This window comes from Phaenicophaeus curvirostris, chromosome 1, assembly GCF_032191515.1.
Source record: "Phaenicophaeus curvirostris isolate KB17595 chromosome 1, BPBGC_Pcur_1.0, whole genome shotgun sequence".
Lineage (NCBI taxonomy): Eukaryota > Metazoa > Chordata > Aves > Cuculiformes > Cuculidae > Phaenicophaeus > Phaenicophaeus curvirostris.
This window is the reverse complement of record NC_091392.1, coordinates 7,441,811-7,463,540: the sequence shown is the minus strand read 5'-3', so window position 1 is coordinate 7,463,540 and position 21,730 is coordinate 7,441,811. Positions and strand designations below refer to the sequence as shown.

Sequence of the window (21,730 nt, the reverse complement as noted above, 5' to 3'; positions counted from 1 at the left end):
GTTTACCAAGAGGACAAGACCTCCCTCTTCACCTTCCCCAAGGGGAACAACTCTACAAATTGTTGCAGGAGACCTATGATTTGCCCTGAAGAGGAGAGAGAAGAGAAACACCTGGATAGGAGACAAAAAAGACTCACATTCAAATCCTCCCTTTGATTATTTGAAGCAGAGAAGTTTATGAAAGTTCTCTACTAGTTGAGCAGAAACACATCCTGTCTTGCTGCAGCTGAGTGGTGATCCCATTCTACACTGGTGGGCTGGCAAATGCACTGGCCCAAAAGGGCTTTCACCCGTATTTGTCATACACATTCATAACCCACAATTACTGAGGACCTGACTCTGGCTAAACCAGTGGAGGTGACCCAGGTTTCCTTTTCTAGTGAGGTCCATCACCCAGTCATGCTTTTCACCTCATACAAGAAATGACTGTCCATTCTCCCCAGACTCCTCAGCTCCCATCTTTGCAAGCTGGGTTGGCCCAAATATAGCACCCAGGGAGAACTCGGCTTAAATCTGCTCTTTAACCCTTTCCTGCCAGCTTTTGGACTTACCTGCTGAACTTCACACTCTGTTTTTACACTCCCATCTTTGTAAGCCAGACGTTGCAGGGTGACTTTTTCCTACCATCACCAACCACCTTCACCCCTGAAACTCCCCTAAGAAAACACTTATGGACCTAGTGTGTTCCAACATAACATTTCAGCTTTTGAAAATCAGCATATTTTTCTGAAATCTCCTTTTGGCAAAAATCATAATCCAGATTGTTTAGGTTGGAAAGAACCTTTAGGAACAGCGAGTCCAGCCACTGAGCTAACACTGCCAAGTCCACCACTAAACCATGTCCCTAAGCACCACATCCACAACCTCCAGAGATGGTAAGTCAACCACTTCCTGGGAAGCCCATGCTTGAAAACCCTTTGGGTGGAAAATTTTTTCCTAATATCCAGTCCAGATTTCTCCTGACCAACTTGAAACCATTTCCTCTTGTCTTGTTGCTTGTTACTTTGGAGAAGAGACCAACATCCAGCTCATTACAACTTCCTTTCAGGTAGTTGTAGAGAGTAATAAGGTCTTTCCTCAGCCTCCTATTCTCCAGACAACGCAAAACCAGTTCCCTCAGCTGCTCCTCGTAAGACTTGCGCTCCAGACCCCTCAACACCTTCGTTGCCTTTCTGCAGACATGCTCCAGCAGCTAAGTGTCAATGTAGTGATGGGCCCAAAAATGAACATAGTATTCCAGGTGTGACCTCATTAGCACCAAGTACGGATGGACAATCACTTCCCTACTCCTACACCATTTTTGGTGGATGCTGTTGGCCTTCTTGGCCACCTAGACACACTGCTGACTCATATTCAGCTGGCTGTCAACCAACGGCCCCAGGTCCTTTTCCACAGGGCAGCTTTCCAAACATTCATCCCCAAGCCTTTAACACTGCATGGGGTTGTTGTGACCCAAGTGCAGGATCTGACGCTTGGTCTTCTTGAATCCCATTCAGCTGGCCTTGGCACGTCAATCCAGCCTGTCCAGATCACTCTGTGCAGCCTTCCTACCCTCAAGCAGATCAACATTCCTGCCCAACTTAGTATCATCTGCAACTGTTATTCAAACTGTCTCCAGTTTTCAGCTCTTTTCTCATATTTTATTCCCAAATGGTAGAAGAAAACTAGTAAGGAAGTGAGGGGAAAATGTGGGTGTAGAAGAACATCCTGTTCTGCACAAATACCCTGGTGTGTTGTCAGATGGATGCTCTGCTTTAAATAGAAGAAGTCTCATGTTTGCAAAGGCCAAAATCATGAATTCTCATCAGAAAAGACGGGAATAATTACTTGAAAAAGACAGTGTTTGGACCTACTGCATTGAAGAATCAACCAAGTTAGGTCTTCTCATTTTCACATGCAATCTCGTTTTGTGCGTACGTATAATGCATACACACACAAACACACACAGGCTTTGTGAATAATCCCTGGGGAAGTCAGTAAATTCTGTTTCTTGTTTTTTCTATTTGAGAGGCTATTTCCACAAAAGAGGTCATGTGGGGTAAGCAACAGTAATGTGAGTGTTAGAAGAGGGCAGACAGGATAGATTCAGAGGTCCCTAAGCTTTGATGTGTTTGAAGAAGTTCTGCTTAGATATGATTTTTTACTGATTTCTGCTCCACACTTTTTGCAACGGGTTGAGTGAAATAACTTTTTTGAATCTGGTGATGTTATTTTTACTGTCATTATTTTTTATCACAGCCATGCCTACTGCTTCAGTTATCACTAGAACAAGGAGATTTTTTTTTCTCATTGTCCACACATTTTCTATGTTTTAGAACTTATTTAGAACATACTGTGCTTTGCTTTGAATCTAAAATTTTAGTCCAATTTGAAGGAACAATGGAAAGATAAATACCCTTGGGTACAAAAGACCCTGCAGTCTAGGACTTATGAAAACTCCACAGCACTTACTTCTACAAAGCAATTTTTTATATCAACAGCATTTCCCCCAGGCTTCTAACTACTTCCAAAGACAGTTAATATTGATCAGTGAGAGAACAGTTCAGCTGAATATTGTACTTGCAAGAGTCTAAGAGCCGGTATATCTCATATAGCTGCTATTTATTACAATGATAATGGAAACCCAGGCCATGTAAAGCTCAGCCTGGGTGAGAACCTGGGAACCGATTCATCCTCCTTGCCATCACCAGTGGAGCACGTGGTGTTTTTAATGCCAGGTGTTTCTTGAGTGGGAATCAATTATGTGTTTCTTTATGCCATTTTCTTGTGCCTGATACTATTTTCTCCATTATTTTTAAATAATCTTGAAATTCATCTCTGTGAAGACAAAAATGTGCTTGTGTTGATGTCAAAGAGTCTATCACATGAACATTGCATTCTGACCCTGGAAGATGTCTCCTGTTGTTTGGCTCTGTGGTCAGTACAATGCAGCTGTAGGGACAGTTAGGGGTCAGAAGTGACAAGGTTACTCTGTGCTGTTGCACAGAGGGATCCTACAGAAAAGGATCTTTAATTTCATATTTCAGTATTTAACACATAGCCTTTGTGCAATAAATGGGGTGGGGAGGGCAGAAGTGAGCACATATTCAGTTCCAGTAAAATTCTTGTTGTGGTCAGACAGAGTTGAACAGTATTATCAGTTAGAGGCAGACAAATGCATGATTCAGTCTTGGTGGATGTCTGTTGACTTGTACTGATACAGCATGAGCACTGCTTGCTGTGTGCAGGGATGGGGACCTCCAAAAGGACGCTCGTGTTCTTGTACCCAGCCTGCTCTTGGAGAAGCTGTAGCTTCCTAGATCTCTGAATTTCCACACATGCCAGAGGAGGTGAAGGCTTACCATCACTCAGACCTTCTGCAAATGTTTTCTAGGGAGCACTGCATGTGGAATCCTGTCTGCAGTGAAAACCATGATGCCCCTCGCAGCAGTGAGCTGCTAGCTCACTCATCGGTGTATTGCATTATGGTTCCCAGGGTTTCAACCATCTCCAGTGTAATACCCTCCAAATACATTATTCTGTGGTTTTATTCATGCTTATTAAAACACTCCTCCACTCAGACTGGTGAAGACAGACACTTCGTCAAAGCTATAATGAGAGGGCAGCATATGGATGATGAACAGGCTTTCCCTGCAGTAGACAAGCTTCCCGAGCTGGGTTTATTTCTGGAGCAGCTAACCTATTATCTGATGCAGGGCCTTGTGCGAATGAGAGTTGGTCCAGCCAGAAAATGAATTACATGCCCCTCTTTGCTATTGAAACTATCCATCATATCATGTCCCAAATGGTCTATCATGTTGTTGACTAGTAAAACTCAGTCATCAGAGGCAGCTCCTGTTCAGATGCTGATGCTTGATGTCTGAAAATGTGATTTCAGCTATAACTCTGAGGACATTTAGTTGGAATTTATGACTAGAGGCCCCTCTAAGCTCCATCAACTCTATCCATCTCACACTTTTATAAATAATATTGGTCTTCAGCTTCTGAACCCTTTAGGGAAGCCTTCTGGGTTTTTTCACAATGTCTGGAATATATCATATGCAAGATTTTACCCTGATATTTCAAACTATGTGAGTATATATTAGACAAATGAAAAAAAAATTTGGCAAGTAATGTGGGCATCTGGAAGACTGTTTGATGAACTTAAGGTTGTCTAGAATGCAGGAGATTTTAGCACTACTCCCGGCCATACCAAGACTTTCAGTATTTCTCCTTTTTGTATTTTTCCTTTCTATTTGCTTCCCAGGCAGCACTAGCCAAAATCCTTGAAGGATTCCCATTGGGTCTAGCTTCAATTGGATCATGTCCACCAGTACCTTACCACTGCATGCAGAGCTACAGCCAAGAGGTGCTAAGCTAGCAGAAATGTCACCTTTTCTCCATTGACTTAAGTAGGAGCAGATGTGCAGAGGAACAGCAAGCACTTAGGATCACGATTTAAACTTCCCATGAATACAGTAAAAGGAAGAGTTTAACCCTGAGAAGCGCTTAGCATCCTCAACAGGGATGCTGCAGAGCTGAAGGGGGTGAGCAGTGGGAGGACATTTCAGAGGGGATGCCAGCGTGTTTGCAGAGTCAAGCCTTGCAGGATTATTTAAGGTTATTCCCCTTCATACACAACCCTAGCAGTCACCATGGCATTCACCAGAGTCCAATGCCTTGGGGAGTGGGTCAGGGAATCTATTAATACTCTTAGGAAAAAATTAGTATCCAAACAACTTTTGTTTCCTTGTTTTTTACACGTCTGTGCTCTCCTCTGTCACTAGCTACAGCACAGAGCCTGATATGCTCTGACAAAGAGCTATTGATGGTGTGCTTGTGTGAATTGGCCCAGGACTGGTCACAGCCAACTTCTGTGGGACCTGCTGCCCCCGTTTTACAATACGCTCCAGTGTGCTGAGCCATTTGTGAAAGGTCAAAAATGAACAGAGAAATGGACTGGAGTCAAAAACAAGTAGTCCTATAAATATCAGTCATAGTCAAAGGCAGTTTATTCCATTCCTCCCCTCTCTCTCCCTCTGTGTGTGTGTCTTTCCCTCCCTCTGTTGTGGTTTCCCAGATATAACTCCATGTTTCTGACTGGGAAACTCTGACAGGAAAGCAGCACAAGCATTGCAGTTTCTTTTCCCGTCTTGCACATATGGAGTAATCCTCAGTCCCGCAAGCAGGACTGACAGCCGGCACAGAGTCTGGGCATCATCTGGACTCGGATGATAAGTTTTCATTTCTCGGATTTTCTTTATTTGTGAGAAACTCATTTGCTACAGTTTGAGAACTAGCTTTGGCCACAGACGGTTTGGATTGGGACTCGTGAGGGCTCTTCTCCATCCAGAGCTAACTTTGGACTTCACAATGACTTTAGCAGCTAAATTAGAGGATATTGAAGTGACGCTGGAGCACCTACTAATGGATGTGTTTGTAAGTAAGCTACAATTTCCTATTTAAAGTGAGATGCTAATAATCCAGGAGGCAGCGTACAAATTTAGTGTTGTATCCGAGTGTTGCATTGATTTAATTCCATTACCAGTGTGGTTTGGTAGCTAAAGCATCTACTGCAAGTGGCAATATGCAAAACTGGAACAATGTGACTCCAGAGCAGGATATATTCTGCTTTGTTTTATGTATCATCTAAAATTTTGATGAAGCACATGAAGAAAAGAGATTTGTTCAGAATAATTTGAAGAATATCTATGTAAAAAAAATGCATTGAGAGTGCATTTGAATTATGTATTGCTTATCAAGTGTCCTTGGCTTTAGGATTTTGACAGCTCTTAGACTGCAGTCTTACACCACTTTGACTTTTGGGTTAGTTTGGTAAGAGATGAATGAACAGGACAAAATAGTCATGTTTTCAAGAAAATCAAATTTATTTCTCCTGGATATATCAAACAAACTGACTTTTAACCAATGTTAATCTGGAATTTCTTCCTTGAGGTCATCAGAGTTCAGTGAAGCAATGTATGATTTGCTTCTGCACACCTGAGATAAGAATCTGTCTGCATAATTTGTTTTTTAAAAATTATTAAAAACATCAAAACATTTCAAAAGAGATTCCTGCTTTATCGCACACAAATGCTTTTTGCCTAAAAGTCAGCGATGACCATGTCTTTGAAGTTTTTGGGGGGATGGAGGAAAAACAATTATGAGGGATTGCCAGATCATTTATCTTCTTTAAAAAAAAGTCATGCTGAGGTGATCAGTACTCTGAATTCAGGCTATAAGAAATAAGATGGCAAGTGACATTCCGAATATTCATTTTGGCATCTCTTAAATGAAATGCTTCAGATTTCAGGGTCTAGTGATGAGGAATCTTAGGCATCAACCACAAAAGTGAAAAACAGGAGAGTTTGCCAGCTTTCCAGCCTGTGGTCCAGTTACTGCAGCTGTGCTGTGAAATGCATTCAAGCCGGTCTGGGATCACACGACCTCTCAGCCCTTTGGGGAGTACCCTGTCCACTTTTGTACAGGTTGCAGAGTTGGGAGGTAGAGGAAACCAGTTGGAGGCTGTCCTGTCAAAGCCTTTATATAGCGGATGAAATATTGAAATACCCTTTGGGCTGCAATATTTGACTCAACTTCATCTTTATTTGCAGCTCTGGGTTCAACTCCTTTCCCCAGCCCTGAATATCACAGATCCCAGAGAAAATCCCTAAGGGTTTAAATCCCCATGACAAGTAAGGATGCAACATGTGCATCTCACATCCACAGCATGCTGTGAATACTACTGTGCGTGGGAAGGAGCTGGTGCTTTCTTTGGACTACTTGCAGTTGCTGTAGAATAAACTTGGCATCACTGTCCCTCTCAGTCAGTTTGTAGCTCAACATCACTTCATCGAGCTGGGTGCTTGGCACCTGGGAGCCTTCATGGGGCAGGTAAAACTGAAAAGTGGAGTGTGCAAAGGCATTATGTTACAGGGTAGCTCCAAGTAGTATCTGACAGACTGCCAATATCCTGAAAGCCAGGGCTGACTGAGGCTGAGAGAGCCAAAACTACAGTTCTACATGTGTCTGGTCATGTTTGAAGGGCACGAAGAACCTCCTGCCCTGCTGGGAACTGCCCAGCCCTATGAGAGAGATCACAAGGACTCATTTCTTCAATGGCTCTTCATGCCATGGTGATCACAGTTTTGGAGCTCTATCAAATCTTTATCTAGCCCTTTGTTCACCACCTACCTTCATCCAAGTTTCTTTCCTCATGGGTTTTGGGGTTTGAGATTTTTCATAATGAGGGTGACCGTAGACTAAACAAAATACGGGTCAAATTCTCCAGAGGAGCAGGTGGCCTTACTCTGTGAAACCAACAGATCCCTTCTCAAGTTGTGCTTTGAACTGGTTCCTCAAATGTGTAATTCTGGAAACCAAATGAAACGTGCCCCGCTGGGATGTTGCAGTCACAGCTTAAATTGTGATGCAGGGACATGTCTATTTGGTGCCATGCTGTGCCACGCTGGAGGCCCAGCTGGCTCTGGAAGAGCTGGTGTGTCTGTGCAGCATTGTGCAGGGTCACACTGCAGCAGTGTTGCTGCTTCGACCCCTTGTCCCTCTGCAGAGCCTGGTGATGGAAGACTCAGGGGTAACGTGTCCAGGCTTCGTGTCTCAATTTGACTATTGGGGCTGTGAATCTAATCCAGCCTCTATGCAAATTAAAGAAATAAGTTTTCCCTGATGAGTAACCATGCTTTCAGCTAGCTGGGCTTTTCTAAAAACTGCCTAGGAGTTATGGGAGGAAGAATTTTGGATAGTCTAGACCAAATATCCCAACAGAGAATCATTTTGTCTGACATGATCAGGCACAATTTTCAGGCTTTAATCGTACTTCATATTCACCTTGCAGTTATGTTTGATCTTACACCACCTGTCCATTGAGCAGTGATAACAATTATATTTGGTAGTGGATATAGGAAAGTAAATATGAAACTCAATATCAAGAAAAGACAAAGCATAAAGCTCCAGCTGTTATAGATCATTCTAGCAGCCAGACTCGTCAGAAGTCATTAATCCACTACCAAGCATTTTGCCATTACCAGCAAGACTCGTACTTGGGTGAGGAGCACGAGGCAAGACCAGTGGGGCCAACTGGGCTGCAGGCAGATGGACTGCCAGGTAATGGGACCTCTCGGGAATGATCTCAAAGTCTGCTCCATGCCATGCATCTTCATCTGTGTCAGGTTTATTGCTGAAAAACTGAAGCCATCTGTCACCATAATGCTCCCCTTCCAATTCTCTAATGCCCTCCACTGCTCCAGACCAGGTGATACTTGCAAAATTGGGAAACTGGGGTTTATGGAACCTTGGCTTGTCTTTTTTCCCTATGAAGAAACCTAGTTTTAATTTCTGTCAGACTACAGGAGCGGTAATCTATTCCCAGATCAGTTGACCCTGACAAAGTCTACTTTACCAGCTCATACCAAGCTAGCAAGCCCATTTTGTCACAGTGTAGAAAAGATACAGTAGACAGCAAATGTGAAGTAACTATCAGTTTCTAGAGAAAACTGAGCCCTAGCTCAGCCCAGACTAACCTACCTCAGTGTCATTTGGCTTCTGCAGGATTAAAGAATGAAGAAAGACTATAGGATTTGGCCAGTTTTTTTCTGGACAAGGTTTTTCCTGCAGGAACTCACCTGGAGTGAGTTCAGCAGAGTTTCACAGGGAGGATGGAAAACCTTCATGGCAGATGTATTTAACACTTGATCTGGAAAGCTAATACTACATGGGAACACTTTTTAAATTTTTTTTCTTTTTTTTTTTTGCGGAGACTAGAGATTTACATCCACATGGCATGAGCTGCCCCTTTCTTCCAGGACATGATGTACTCACCACACTGTCAACCCACTATCAGAGAAGCAGCTGTTGCTACACTGACACTTCCTTTCCCCTGTTACTCAAGGGCATTGGAGAGCTTTGCTAGGCTCTATGAGGTGAGATAAAAGTGACGCCTAAGACATGCCTTTTCATAATTAGCTGTCATCACCAGCAGGCTGCCACCGAGCTAGGACCTGGCTGCCTGGAGAAACCCAGACAAGGAGGCAGGGGAGGGGACAAGCTTGGCAGGTCCCTTGGGTATGCTAAGTGGAAAAGGGGAGCTGAATAAAGCTCTGGATCCTTGTTTCATTGCTTGCAAAAGGAGTCACTGGGCCAAACCCTCCCTGTCTCTGGACACGCTAATTATTCTTATGCAGTCTGTGAATGAAAACCTTTGAGATGCACCTCAGGACCAACCTAGCTGATTTCCAAGCCTTGCCTTAGTCGTAGCTAGAGCATCCCTCCATGCGACACCGTGCCCAGCATGCCCACGGCACTTCGCATGGAATGACTGGAAGGGTTTGGGAGTGAGGTGGGCTCTGGAGCCTGCCCCACTGAGGGATGTTTTTTCTTGCATTATGGATGTGACTTTAGACCTGAGAGGAACAGACTTTCAAGCAAACAGGCAAAGGGATAATAATCCGGGTGGAAAGGTGAGCCTGAAGTAATCAAGCATCAGCTGACTTGATAACAAAGATGATTTTCTGTAGGCAAGCATATCAGAGCTGTTGAGGATGTCCCAGGAGAGAAAGAGAAACTTAGATGAAATTTTCAAGAATACCATATTCCTGGCCCGCTCCAAATACAACCTGGGAAATGACAGGCAGTTTATCTCCAATGGTTCATGGGGCCTTATACATCAAGCAAACACAATGAAGCCTGCCAAATTCACAGTACACTCCATAGCTCCATCCACATTCCTGCAGACATATACTTCTGCAGCTGCTTTCTCAGCCTTCCTCCCACCACACTCACCACACTCCACAGATAAACATATGTACCTGCATTTGTGTATGTATATAAAATTATATATATGGCTTTAAAGATAGATAGACAGACAGATAGATAGATAGATAGATATGAAAATATCTGTCTGTGTATACATAGGAGACTCTTGGATGAAAGTGACATTTGTGAGGGCTTCCTGGCACAGAGAGGGCTGTGGTTGCTTTGTCTTGGGTGGACGTAGCAATCAGGATTTGCTTTGCTCCAGCCTGAGAAACAGCTGCATTTCTCCTTCCCCACGTTGTCAAGTCCTGGCAGACTTAACATCAAAATAACAAGGATATGAAATGAAATCTCAGTGTCTAATAGCAGAACTTAGTCAGAGGAATTCAGAGGAAAGTATCTGGGATGCTCTAAGAATTCTGGCTCATTCATCTGCCAGTTACCAATGAACAGGAATTAAAGTCTGAATCAAACTCTTGTATCCAACCAGACATAAAGCTGCATATATGAGGGAGAATATACCAGATAACCTTGAGGAGTCCAAAATGAGGCTCAGTTGCCTTGGCTGGAGGGCACCAAGGGGACGCAGGGCTCCCTGGTTGGCTTGGAGGATGGCACCAAAAAGCGGAAAAGGCAGTCCTAGTAAAGATCTGGAGTGGCCACTACCAACGCCTACACTTCCAAGAGAGGGGTATTTAAGTGCCCTGTATCTATTAATAATAGAGAATTAGCAACAATTGCAGAAGTTATAAGCTCTTTTCTTCACAATTTTACAGGTAGACAAACTGAGACAGAGGCACACAAAGCCATTTGAGCAGCACAATCCTCTGTCCCCCTACTTAAAACGGAGTAGAAATCTGATTTTCAGAATCACTATTTGATGATTTTTTTTTCCCCTCCAGAGTTTAACACTCCACCACAAATGCAGAATAATCCAACCATCAATGCCTGGGACACAGATCTCTGGTGCCAAGGATGAAGTGTGCCTTTGGATCCAGTCCTCTGGCATAGATAGGTGTCATCTTTGTCTATTGTTGGGGCAATTACAGCATTAAATTTCCAGTTTTCTCATGCCATCAACACTGGCAAATAGTAGTCATTCTCATAGGTGGTATTGAGGGCAATCTGAAGAAAAGAGGAGTGTAGAAAGATCATTGTGATGAACTTGCTCCAACTACCATTTGCCTTGCTCCAACTACCATTTGCACAGTGAACTCCACACACAGCAGTCTCCATCCCTGCTGTAATCAAACAAACATTTTGCAGTTACTATCGACTCCTGGTGTCTGTGTTACATTTTTCTTAATAACCATTGCAATAATAAGACATTATCAACATGTAAAGCGATCCATTAACCTCTATAGCGGCAATAAATTTTGTGGGTTTCACAGGCTGCCAGGATTTGCTAATCGAAGAGCAAGCAACAAGTTTGTACTTGGAGCAGTCACAAATCATGCATAATGAACAAGTGCGGGAGCTAACCTCAGCCTCTGCAATATAACGGGTATTTCCATGTGTGTTTATCAGATAAATCAGTTCTTTGAAAAAAAACAACCTCATGAGTTTCTCTCTGACAACAGCAGCATCCTCCAGTTTAGCCTCAGAATCTGGTTTGCAGGACATTTAAAGCATCATCCTGCACCACTGGAACCAGCCTGAGTTTTTCCAGTCTAGTGGGTAGGAGCAGAATCAGGTTGTTTGACATGCATTAAAGCTGAAGTTGCCCAGTATGATTTTAACATTAAAGAGACACAATTATGAGCTGTTTGTCAGGTTTTGGTTAGACAAGAACAGGCTGCCCAGGGAGGTGGCTGAGTCACCATCCCTGGAGGTATTTAGAAGACGGGTAGATGAGGTGGTCAGGGACATGTTTTAGTGGCACATGGGGACGATTGGAGTCAGTGATCCACGAGGTCTTTTCCAGCCTGGTGATTCTAGGATTCTATGACATTCCTGAGAATTACAACATAAAAATTATTGCACTAGATCTTTCCAATGAATTATCTAGCCCAATATCATAACTCAGGCAACAACCAACATCATGTGGCTACAGATGACGGTAAGAATATGACAAGTACGCAGCCACAGTCCCCACAGTCACCTTCCAACCACCAGCTGTTTGCTGTCAGAGGTTTCCTAACCCAAAAGTGGTGTCTTCAAATTTAGCAGCCCACAGCAGATGTTCTTTCATGAATTTGTTGAGTCACTTTTTGAACCCAGCCCAGGACCCACGTTACTACACACAACTGCCATGAAAAGTCCTGGAGAAGAAAAGCCATAGTGTTGTGCTGCAGCAGCATGCACGTTGCCATCAAACACAGATAACTTCTAACCTCACCACCATGAAAGTCAGGTCATGCTGTTGACCCTCAGAAAGCCTTTGTGGAACAGAAGAGCTTTGTGGAGCAGTCTAGGCTCACTCGCTCAAGCTGAAAAATGCTCAAAAAAGAAGACAGTGAGAATGAAGAGCTGGGAGTGAAAACGCCCCAACAGGTATATTGGCAAAGGTAAAGTAATTAAATACAGCTACCAAGAATCATAGCAGAGCTTCTGATAGCCAGAGAGGTAGACCAAAAGTGGCCAGTTATGAAGCTTATTTTATAATCAGTGGCAAGACATTGATGCATTTAGGTATCATTCATTCCCCAGTGAAGTAGGCAGCTGAAACTGGTCCACTGTCTCTTGTGCCCATTTCTCTTCACTGATGACAAAAGAAGCCCAGGTGACAAGCTCAGATAAAAGCAACTGAAGTTAGGAGAGGTAAATGCCACTCCAGATGACTCCTACGACTGAACCAGGGTGTTGTTACAGGTTGGCAGACACAGGAGAGCTGAAGCAATAAAGTATAAACTGATCGCAATTACAGGGAGAGACTCCAAGGCAAGGAGTCAGACAAAATTTTAAACTTTCATCTGTCTGTATAAATCTACAAAGAACAGAACAAAATTTGTTTTTTATTTTGCCAGTGTTAGCAGTTTCTCTTTCAGCTTTGTGCAAACAATTTTCTCCCACTCAGATAAAAGCCATCATTATTCCATGCCTGTAAGAAGCTACTACAAACCAAAATTTGCTTGAGAGGTTTTTACCAGGTCTGGCAAGGCTTAAAAATGCTCTGCTAATGTCTCTCAGTAGCCTTCAACTTTCTTTAGGGACATGATGGCCTCTCTGCTTTCCACGTGGCTTTCTCTGGGGGCACCATAACTCTCCTTCCCTCACACAGACCCCTCTGCTTTCCCACAATATATTAAGATTAATCAAACAAGTGCAACAAGAATGAAATTTTAACAGAGAGAAAATTACACAGAACAAAGAAGCATTTATCTTCACAGTGTTTGACATAGTCCATATGTTACATATCCTGTGTAAAGCTTAAATCTAGCTCAAGGCTGAGTCCCTTCCATGCCGTGCTGAGCAAAACCCCTATTTGTTCAGGAACTGAAACAAATCAGCAGTGCTAAGCACTACACAGGAACAGCCCGCTCTCATCTTAAGGCTTGATACTGAGATACACGAAGCATTTGCACATTCCTTGCAGTCATCAGGATTTGCAAAGACTTTCGATCCCTGATGGAAATACTGCGCAGTCATAGCCCAGATGAGCACATGACTGCTCCTGCAGGCATTGCATCCAGTCTCTGTTACACATCCACAGTATCCACAATATTGGAATGTGGTATTCTTGCCAAACACCTCCTTTTTTGTTTATCCAGGCCCTGGAAGTCAGAGGTGGCCCCTGTGATCCCTTGGTGATGTTTACAGGGGCGTGTCTCCAGGGCAATGGGGTCAGGCAAGTTCCCTCCCTAATTAATTACTGTCGCTCTGAGTTATGTGGGAAAAGAGCTGACCTACCAGCACACTAAAACACAAGGGAAATATCTTTCTATCTAGGAGATTCCCCACTCACTATCTGCTGCTCTTCTTCTGGCCAGTGTTTTCTAGGAGCCCATACGCCTGAATGCAAGGGGGCTGGGACTGCTTTCCCCAGCAAGGACAATATAAGAGACAGCAGACAAGAACTGGAGGTGGGATGGAGACTGCTCTTGGAGAGTCTTCTTGGTGGCAGCAGGGGAAGAGGAAGGGTGCAGGTTGTTCCGTCGCCTTTCCTGAAGACATTTTCTGAGGTGTCCATATCTGTGCCATGACTTTCACTAGGGGCTGTGCCAAGAACTTGCTGGCTTGGTGGACACACCAGCTGATGGGTCTAAGTGCTTGGCTAAGCGCAGGCTCCGTAGGTGACATCCTGGATTTCACATTGTGCTCTGCCAGCCATACCCCATGACACCTGGTCTGAGGTACAAAAAGCAAAAGATGAGCAGCTATGTGGATATTTCTGCTGGAATACCAGTGAATGAGGAAAGTTAGGAACATGTAAAATTACTGGGATAACCTATACCAATGTGCATCAAGTATGAACTTCTTTGTGTCCAGAAATGTTTGATTCTGAATTTCTGTTTAGTCATATACTAGCCAGACCTACTAATTAGCCTATGAACTGCAGATGGTTAAAAAAAAACATGCTGTAGCACACATGAGCCTAAATTCCCAGTCATCTCTGTTGGTACAAGTGATGGATATGCTGCACAGACAGTCCAACATCATGCTGATCACTGCATTACCCACAGCACCAAAACAGAGTAAAAGAAAGCAAGAATCTCTGTTCTAGTGCTAGGCTGATCTTCATATTCAGCCTAGATTGCTGCACCCAGCAAAGGAACTCACGTGCCAGAGGAGACAGGGACATGTGGCAGGCTGCATGGCCCCCAGATGTGACACAGCCCTGCTGAACACAGGTGAAGCTCCTCAGCTTTTATGGCTGGGGGCTGCAAACAGCCTCTCTCACCCTAGCAAGCTGCTGGGTTATTGCCAGCTGTGATGGAAAACACTTGTAGGGGAATGGAGCTCCACGCAGTATGTTTTCCCACATTCCTCCCCAGGCTAAAGTGATGGCAACATTTCTCTGTAAAACACCATGTAAGACTGGAAAATTGCTTTTTCCTTTAACTTTAAAGCAAGCTGGATTTGCAGTGACAACCTGTGTTTATCTTTCACTCCCAAATAGGCCATTTCCTTTACAGTCTGATTCTGGGTACAATAAAACATAAGCTAAATCAGTGTAAGGACTGCAACCCAAAAGCATTGCCCTGTTCTCCATGTCTTGCTATTGCTTTGCTGTGCCCCAACAAATCAGCTAGGGAGGATTTCTTACAGTGGAAAAAAATTCCTCCAAGATTAATAGGAGTTGCTAAAAACCTTAAATTCAAGTGGTGTCTTTATCAGGCTTCCAAGGAAAAATTTTTCTTTGCTACCAATAGCTATTACCCAGGACAGAAAATACTGTCAGGAGATGCAAATTATCCTTATTCTCCTCTTATTCTGATGCTGTACTCGTATCTTCGTGGTGTAAAGCACTTGAATGTTTTTTCCCTGTACTGACAGACTTTTCAGTTTTATAAAACAGTGTCTTATCAATAGAATGTATAGATACCACCTACTGCATTTCAGTCTGTGCCACTGCTGTCCCTCGTTTCCATTCACTGATCTCTGCTGGGCATACACTGACTTGAAACTCGACTCCTCTGTTGCAAATACAAGACACGCTTTGCAGCAGTGAATGATTTCTCTCTCCTTTTCATTAAAGACCAAAAAAAAAAAAATCTACTCTAAATGGCAGTCTATTGGAATGTACTTTCCTCTGATGCATTGTTACCACAAACCACTGTTCCTGGCAGCTGCAATTAGTACTGAAAAGCATTCATTGCTTTAAAGAGTTTCGTCTTTCAGCAGTTAGTAAATACAGCGTGTCTCTTTTGAGGGTCTGTGATGGTAAGGCTAGGACGTTCCCCTGCAATAGTTCGTCTTTTATTTATTACTGTGTTGTTCAGTTAGAGATTGTCTCTGCAGACAATAAGTTGAATGAGGCCTCAGTGATTGTTGGGTCATCTTAATCCACCTCTGCTGTCAAGTTCCAGAAAGAGGGTGTCTGCCTAGAAGGAAATTGAGAATTTGATGGGCTGAAGTTCCCTTGGACATGCCTACATCTGCCACAAACACCTCAACATCCTTTCCAGGAACAGCTAGAAAGATCATCATGAGAGCATGTTTTACATTACCTATCTTATAGGCAATCTATCAAGCTAATCCTAATAGACTACTCCTTACACTTGCCAATGTATCTTGAACAAATCTAAAAATAAAAAGCCAACAACTCATCCTTCCAGACAGTTTCCACAGTCCTAATGATTCTGGTTTGGCTTCCTGTCTCCAGGTTCATACCAACTGGGAAATGAGGAATGAGACAGAAGAGTAATTGTCATAGTGGGACTAAATATCCAGTTTTATGGTTTTTTTCTGTGGAGGATACCTGTAGAGTATTACCTGTGGTGCAGCACAATGAGGGAGGGAGGGAGGAGTGAAGCCCATTGGCATATGCATGGATCTTCTTGGAATGCGTTCTGATACTTATCAAATGGATGGATTTTTTCCTACTTTTCACATGCAAAAGAGCTTTTCTGCAAGGAAGAATATTTGTGTTATTATTCAGCTCTCTTAAGTAAGATGCAGGTTGGCAAGATTGGTCTTTGCAAGACCTAAAATGTAAGCAAAGATCTTGAGGTTTGTGGAAAAAACTGAACAAATGCACCTTTTTCCCCTATGGAGAAAATGAGTCTGTGAGGTCTTTGTGTGGTACCACTAGACTGTCTGTCTGTGGTCCTAGAGCTTCGTTGCTGGTGGACTTGAGTGGAGATGCACATTATGGCTCTTTGTCCCCTCTAGTGGATAAAACTCTACAAGGCTGGTCTTTCTATGAGTTGGACTTGCAGGAGACCTTGACTGCTGGAATATAACTGTTTATGGAGAAGGGGCTGGTTTGAGAAGGAGACCCCACAGCCCAAGGCTTCAGATTGGGTAAGCAGGGAGATCTTTGGTTTCCTGTGAAGCACACACCCCCAAGGTCCTGACTCAGACCTGACTCAGTTTTTATTCAGGCAAAGCTCCCAGTAAAACAGATCGCAGTCACCTTTGCCCTCTTCCTCCACCAGTAGAACCCCAGTGGCTCTGCTGATGAAGACAAGGGGTCCCTGTGGGCAGCTGGGACATGCCAGCCACCTCATGCTTAAACAAAACAGGTAGGCAAACTGTGAAATAGCTGGGGGGGAGGGGGGGGGACATTAGTAATCATAAAAAATCCCTGCAAGAAGCAAAGACCTTAACTCTGCACCTATTCCACAAAAAGGACCTATATAAATCAGTCATGCTTAAGATATTTCCATCTTTTCCTGTTTCTCTCACTCTCTTTGGCAAGAGACATATGGAACTAATTATGAACAAAGGCCAATTGTTTTAATATTTAGAGTTTCCCACATCAAGCCGCTGAGTTTTTTCTTTGGCTGGTTTTAAGGCATGTGCATATGCTGAACAGATACAGAATTTGTCTTCTTTACTTTGAACCGTTGCTTTAATGTCCTGTCCCTACCACCTTCATCCTGGCTTTTGGACTTCAATCAAAACAAAGTATCTTTAGTTTTGCATTGAAATGAGAACAATACATGGAGGAAGGGTTTGGCTTCATAGCCCAGCAGATTTTGATCTCCCATTTTGCTCCAAGGACAAGAGCATCTTTTCCATTTTACTAAGCAAATTCAGAATACCACTATGGAGTTGGTGGATCAAGAAGCTCCTCCTTTGCACACATTAACTCTAAACTATATCTGGTCCAGCATCTTTAACTGAGCTTGGAAATGGGAACATCCAAAACAGATCTCTACAAAAACACAGAATCACACCTGGATACTTTGAGACAACTCCTGCTGTTGCAGAAAGTCTGTGGGAAGGGAAAGAATCTTCCCCATCTCCAAAACACTTGCATACAATGCAAAGGGTAAAAACGGTTTCAAACGTTCCTTCCAGAGAAAGGAAATATCATCTACTACTCTCTAATGTGGCTTTGTAAAAGAAAAAGAAAGTAGACATTGAGACTGACTTTGTGAAGACAACACTTCACAAATATAGACTTTCAAATAGTAATTTTTAAAAGTACACATAGGTTGTAGGCATCACAGAGCAGGCTTTCACCGACACATGTGTACAGATGTGAATGTGAGTGCTAGCGTTTTGGTACTTATGCATGCACTGCACTGTGCCATATACACCAGGTAGCCTGAACTGGTGAGTGCTTGGAGTTTAATTGAACAGTCTAGAGGATATGTTTGAGCCCTGTGCTCTGGGTATGCACTTTCCAATATCTAGGAGAGAGGAATATCTGAACGTAGGATTTAACATTAATCTCTGCACCAGATGGTGATACACCAGATATTCTTTTTAAGGTGGACATGTGATCTTCTATACAGCAAACCAGAGGGGTCTGCAGTCACATGGCAAAATGTATAATAACTCTGATAGAGCTTTGATTAGACAACTGACCTGGTTACCATCTGTAGCAACAAGAAACAAGCTTGACATTTTTGGAACATTCTGCCCAGAAGCCTAATTTTTCCACCTCTGTGGCACAGCAATCCTGCTGAGCAAACTACACGGAGAAACAGAAGGAAGCTAAAGATACGCTGCTTGAAACATGTTGTTAAGGTTACAAGGCTTGGGTTTTCCTTTTTCTTTTTTTTTTCCCCTTTCCCCCCTCCTCCTTCTTTCAAACAAGCCACATCTTGACTCATATGGTCTGATGTGAAAACCCACTCAGCTATTTGATAGTTGGGAAATCTCGATGAGACTGTAAGTTATTTCAAAGGAAGCCTGTGCGTGCTGTGAACCCGCGCAGACACACACAAGCACGCACACACGAGTTAGCTCTGCACTATGGTAGTACAGACAGCTGTGACTCCGGGTAGGACCCGAAGACTTTTATTCAAAATACCATATGGATCACTGAGGAGACGCAGTGAGGAAAGGGTAAGCCATGATTTCTTTGTCCTGAATGCATGCCCAGAGGATGAGGAGGGTACCATTTGATAGCAGTTGTCTGTCCTGTTAGTAGTCAGAACTAATAGGGGTTATGTCATAGCATGTAGAAATTACTATTGTTGATGCCATGGTGTGTAGAAGTTACTGTTGGTGGGACTTGTGTAGAAATGAACGGAAATTAGTACTAGCTAGAGGTTGTGTGATAACTTAGGGTAGAAATTGTTGCTACAGGAGCAATAAGATAACGTACAGCAATTGCAACTAATTAAAGTCTCCATTACATGGAGGTAATAATTGCTGAAAAGGATCATTTCTAATAATCAATACTTGTTGAGACAGTGTGAGGGCATGTGGCAGCACCAACTTGTAGCAGAGGGAGTAAACAATAATAATAATGTCAAATAATAAATACCAGCAGAAAGCTCAGGGTGATGAGGAAGGGCTCTGCACAAGTAGATCCAGATGCCCACTCGTGTCTGTCCCAGCTGAGATGTCTAGCGAGCGGTGCTTTTGTAGCACAATGAGGGCTATACAGTGCATGAAGCGTTGCTCTCATCAGTGCCAGGCAGCATTGCAGGGCTGGCAGTCCCTGGCTAGCCAAGGCACAAGTGATGCTTTCTTGCTGCAGTGGGCAAAGCAGTGGGTCCTGGGGAAGCTGTAATTCTGTCATTAACTTTCTGAAAGCACAACACCTTAGTGGCACTGCCATGTGTGTGTGTGTGTGTGACTCATTGCTTTGAAGGACTGACAGGCTGGCAAAGAGGTGCTGGCTGGGACATGGGTCTCAGCTCAGCAAGCAGGGGACACCTGCAGAGTGCACAGTGCGTGCACATCAGGTACACACCAAAGTGTTTTGGGTTGCCTTTGCCTGGCAAGCTGCCTGTGCCGGAGTTGGCACAGCCCGCTGGGAGACCAGGGAGGACAGGGACACCTTGCACCCTCTGCTTGTCATTGCTGATATTCTCTGAAATGCTGCTCAGCTGGAGGGGATGGGCATAGCCTGCACTCTGCCTGCTGTGGGAGGCTTGAGCAGAGCGTTGCAGGAACGGGTGAGGGGGGCTGCGCCCTGTGGTCCATGTGTAGAAGCTCTGCAAGCCCAGAGGGGCTCAGGGTTGGTCCACACAGTACTGAGGGGAAACCTTTGCTTGAGGCATCTGTTCTGCTGAAAAGCAATTTTGCAGCAGCTGAAGCCACCTGCGAATTTGAGTCCGTTGCATGCGTCACTCTAAAGAAAAAAAAAAAATCTGGGTTTAGACATTTCAAACCAATATTTTTTCCACTTTTTCTTTCAAACACATTGTAATTTCATTTGGGTGAAAGCCTTGATTTTTTTTAAGGGGTATGAAAAAATCCCAAAAACTAAATGAAGGTCAAAAACTTTTTCGGTTATATACAAAGCTTTTTGTTTGTTTGTTTGTTTGTTTTCCTTCCTTCTCCATTTGGCAGAAGGGAAAGAAAAATAACTTTGTGTCAACCTGAAATGTATTTTCTTTGCCTTTCCAGTCCATCAAGCAAGCCATAGATAATCAATTATTCACACAGCTTTGGTCCGCTATTATTTGATTGTTGTTTGTTGCTTTGAAGTGCATTCAGAAATTTCCCTCCTGGTAAATGTGAGCTTTGCAGTTCAAGATGCAAGAGGGGCCCAGGGCAGGCAGTCCTTCCTGCAGCTTTAACCTGCCTTGAGGGCAGGTTTAATTTGTATGCCCTGTCCAGTGCCCAGCACTGCTGGCCAGGGTTCCCTACTCTGGAGAGGCACGATTGTTGCCAGCCCAGATCACAGGAGCTGGGTCAGTGTCCAGCAGCTTGTGGCTGGTCTTGCAAGTGTGGGGAGGCAGAAGTCTGGTGTCTCCTTCAAAGGTGGCTTCCTGCAAAGAGGCAGATGATTTTTTTGGCCAGAGCAAGATCTCAGCTGCTGTGGGGCCATCATCCTCCACTGCTGCTGGCCATGGCAGGTCCCCTCCCCATCTGGAAGGGTTCATGCTTTCATATAAACCATACCTGAGACCACTGAGCCTAGAGACAAGTTGTATAGCAGTGTGGAAGATGGGAGAGTGCTCTCCTCCAAGCACACACGTACCCCCTTTGGAAACAACCCTATCCATCCACCTCAGCAACAGCTGCCCAAGTCTACTCTGCTGTGTTCCACGTGATGGAAAGGTGTGAAAACCAGCAGTACTCTCACAGGCTGTTTCTGGGAGGTAACACCAGGGTGGGAAGCGAGGGAGTGTATGGAAATACCTGCAGAAGAAGGTGTGGACAAGGTCGGTATTTATACAGCAGAAAAGAATGGATGCGTAAGGATGACCAGCACTGCAGGGGACTTGGCAGTTGTGTACACACTTAACAGCCCCACGTGCAGCCTCAGTGACTGAACACTGGGGGGAAGGAATTGGTTTATTTTCACTCACATCCACAGTTTATTTCTCTCCTTCCCGCTTTGTGACCTAAGATTGGGGTGGTTTAAGCTTCTTGTCAGGCAAATGCAGGAGCTTTGCTATAAGAGCAGCCAGAGGATTTCATAGGATGGTTTTTGCAACTGGCTTTCTTTTGTCCTAAATCCCTGTACCTGCCGTTATTCTCTGAACCTCATCATAGAGCTGTCCCAACAGGCATGTGGTCCACAAGGCTGTGGTCAACCTGGTTAAAGCATGCATCATGCTCTTTCTACCTGAAACCTTCTGCCAGCTAGAGGTAACAGGGCAGATGCTCTGCACTTGGGGTCCTGAAGTCCCACAGAAGTCGTATTTCTAAGCTCACAGTCCACAAAATCCCACTTCAGCAGTGGAAGAGCCCAAAATACGGCCCCAAGTGAGCAAATTTCAACATGTACAGCCTGAGATGTGAGATATCTGTGCAATGCGTGGCATGCACCGAGCAGAAGAGATAGCTTTGCAAAGATTTGTACAAGTCCAAATAAAAAAGGGCAGTGCTTAATATGAGTTGGTATGGCACAGAGACCATCAAATGTGTCAGCTGAGTCAGTATTAAATTTTGTGCTATGGGACACACCAGCAGGCAGTGTCAGGACTGAGACATGAGTTGGATTCACCTAAGCCAATGT

General features: G+C 43.9%; 1 protein-coding gene across 6 annotated transcripts in view; it reads left to right on the top strand.

The window, feature by feature from the left end:
* The window catches only part of FRMD4A (FERM domain containing 4A), a 387,789-nt gene that overhangs the window by 153,084 nt on the left and 212,975 nt on the right, over positions 1–21,730 (top strand). The window contains exon 1 of one of the 6 annotated variants that reach the window (XM_069873114.1): positions 5,017–5,418. The exons of 3 other annotated variants lie outside the window; for them this stretch is intronic. In XM_069873114.1, the coding sequence (XP_069729215.1) occupies positions 5,353–5,418 (66 nt within the window). In that variant the 5' untranslated portion in view covers positions 5,017–5,352. Of the gene's footprint in view, positions 1–5,016; positions 5,419–18,535; positions 18,655–21,730 lie in introns of those variants that run through there. 2 more of the 6 variants (XM_069873195.1, XM_069873016.1) reach the window with 2 other exon arrangements.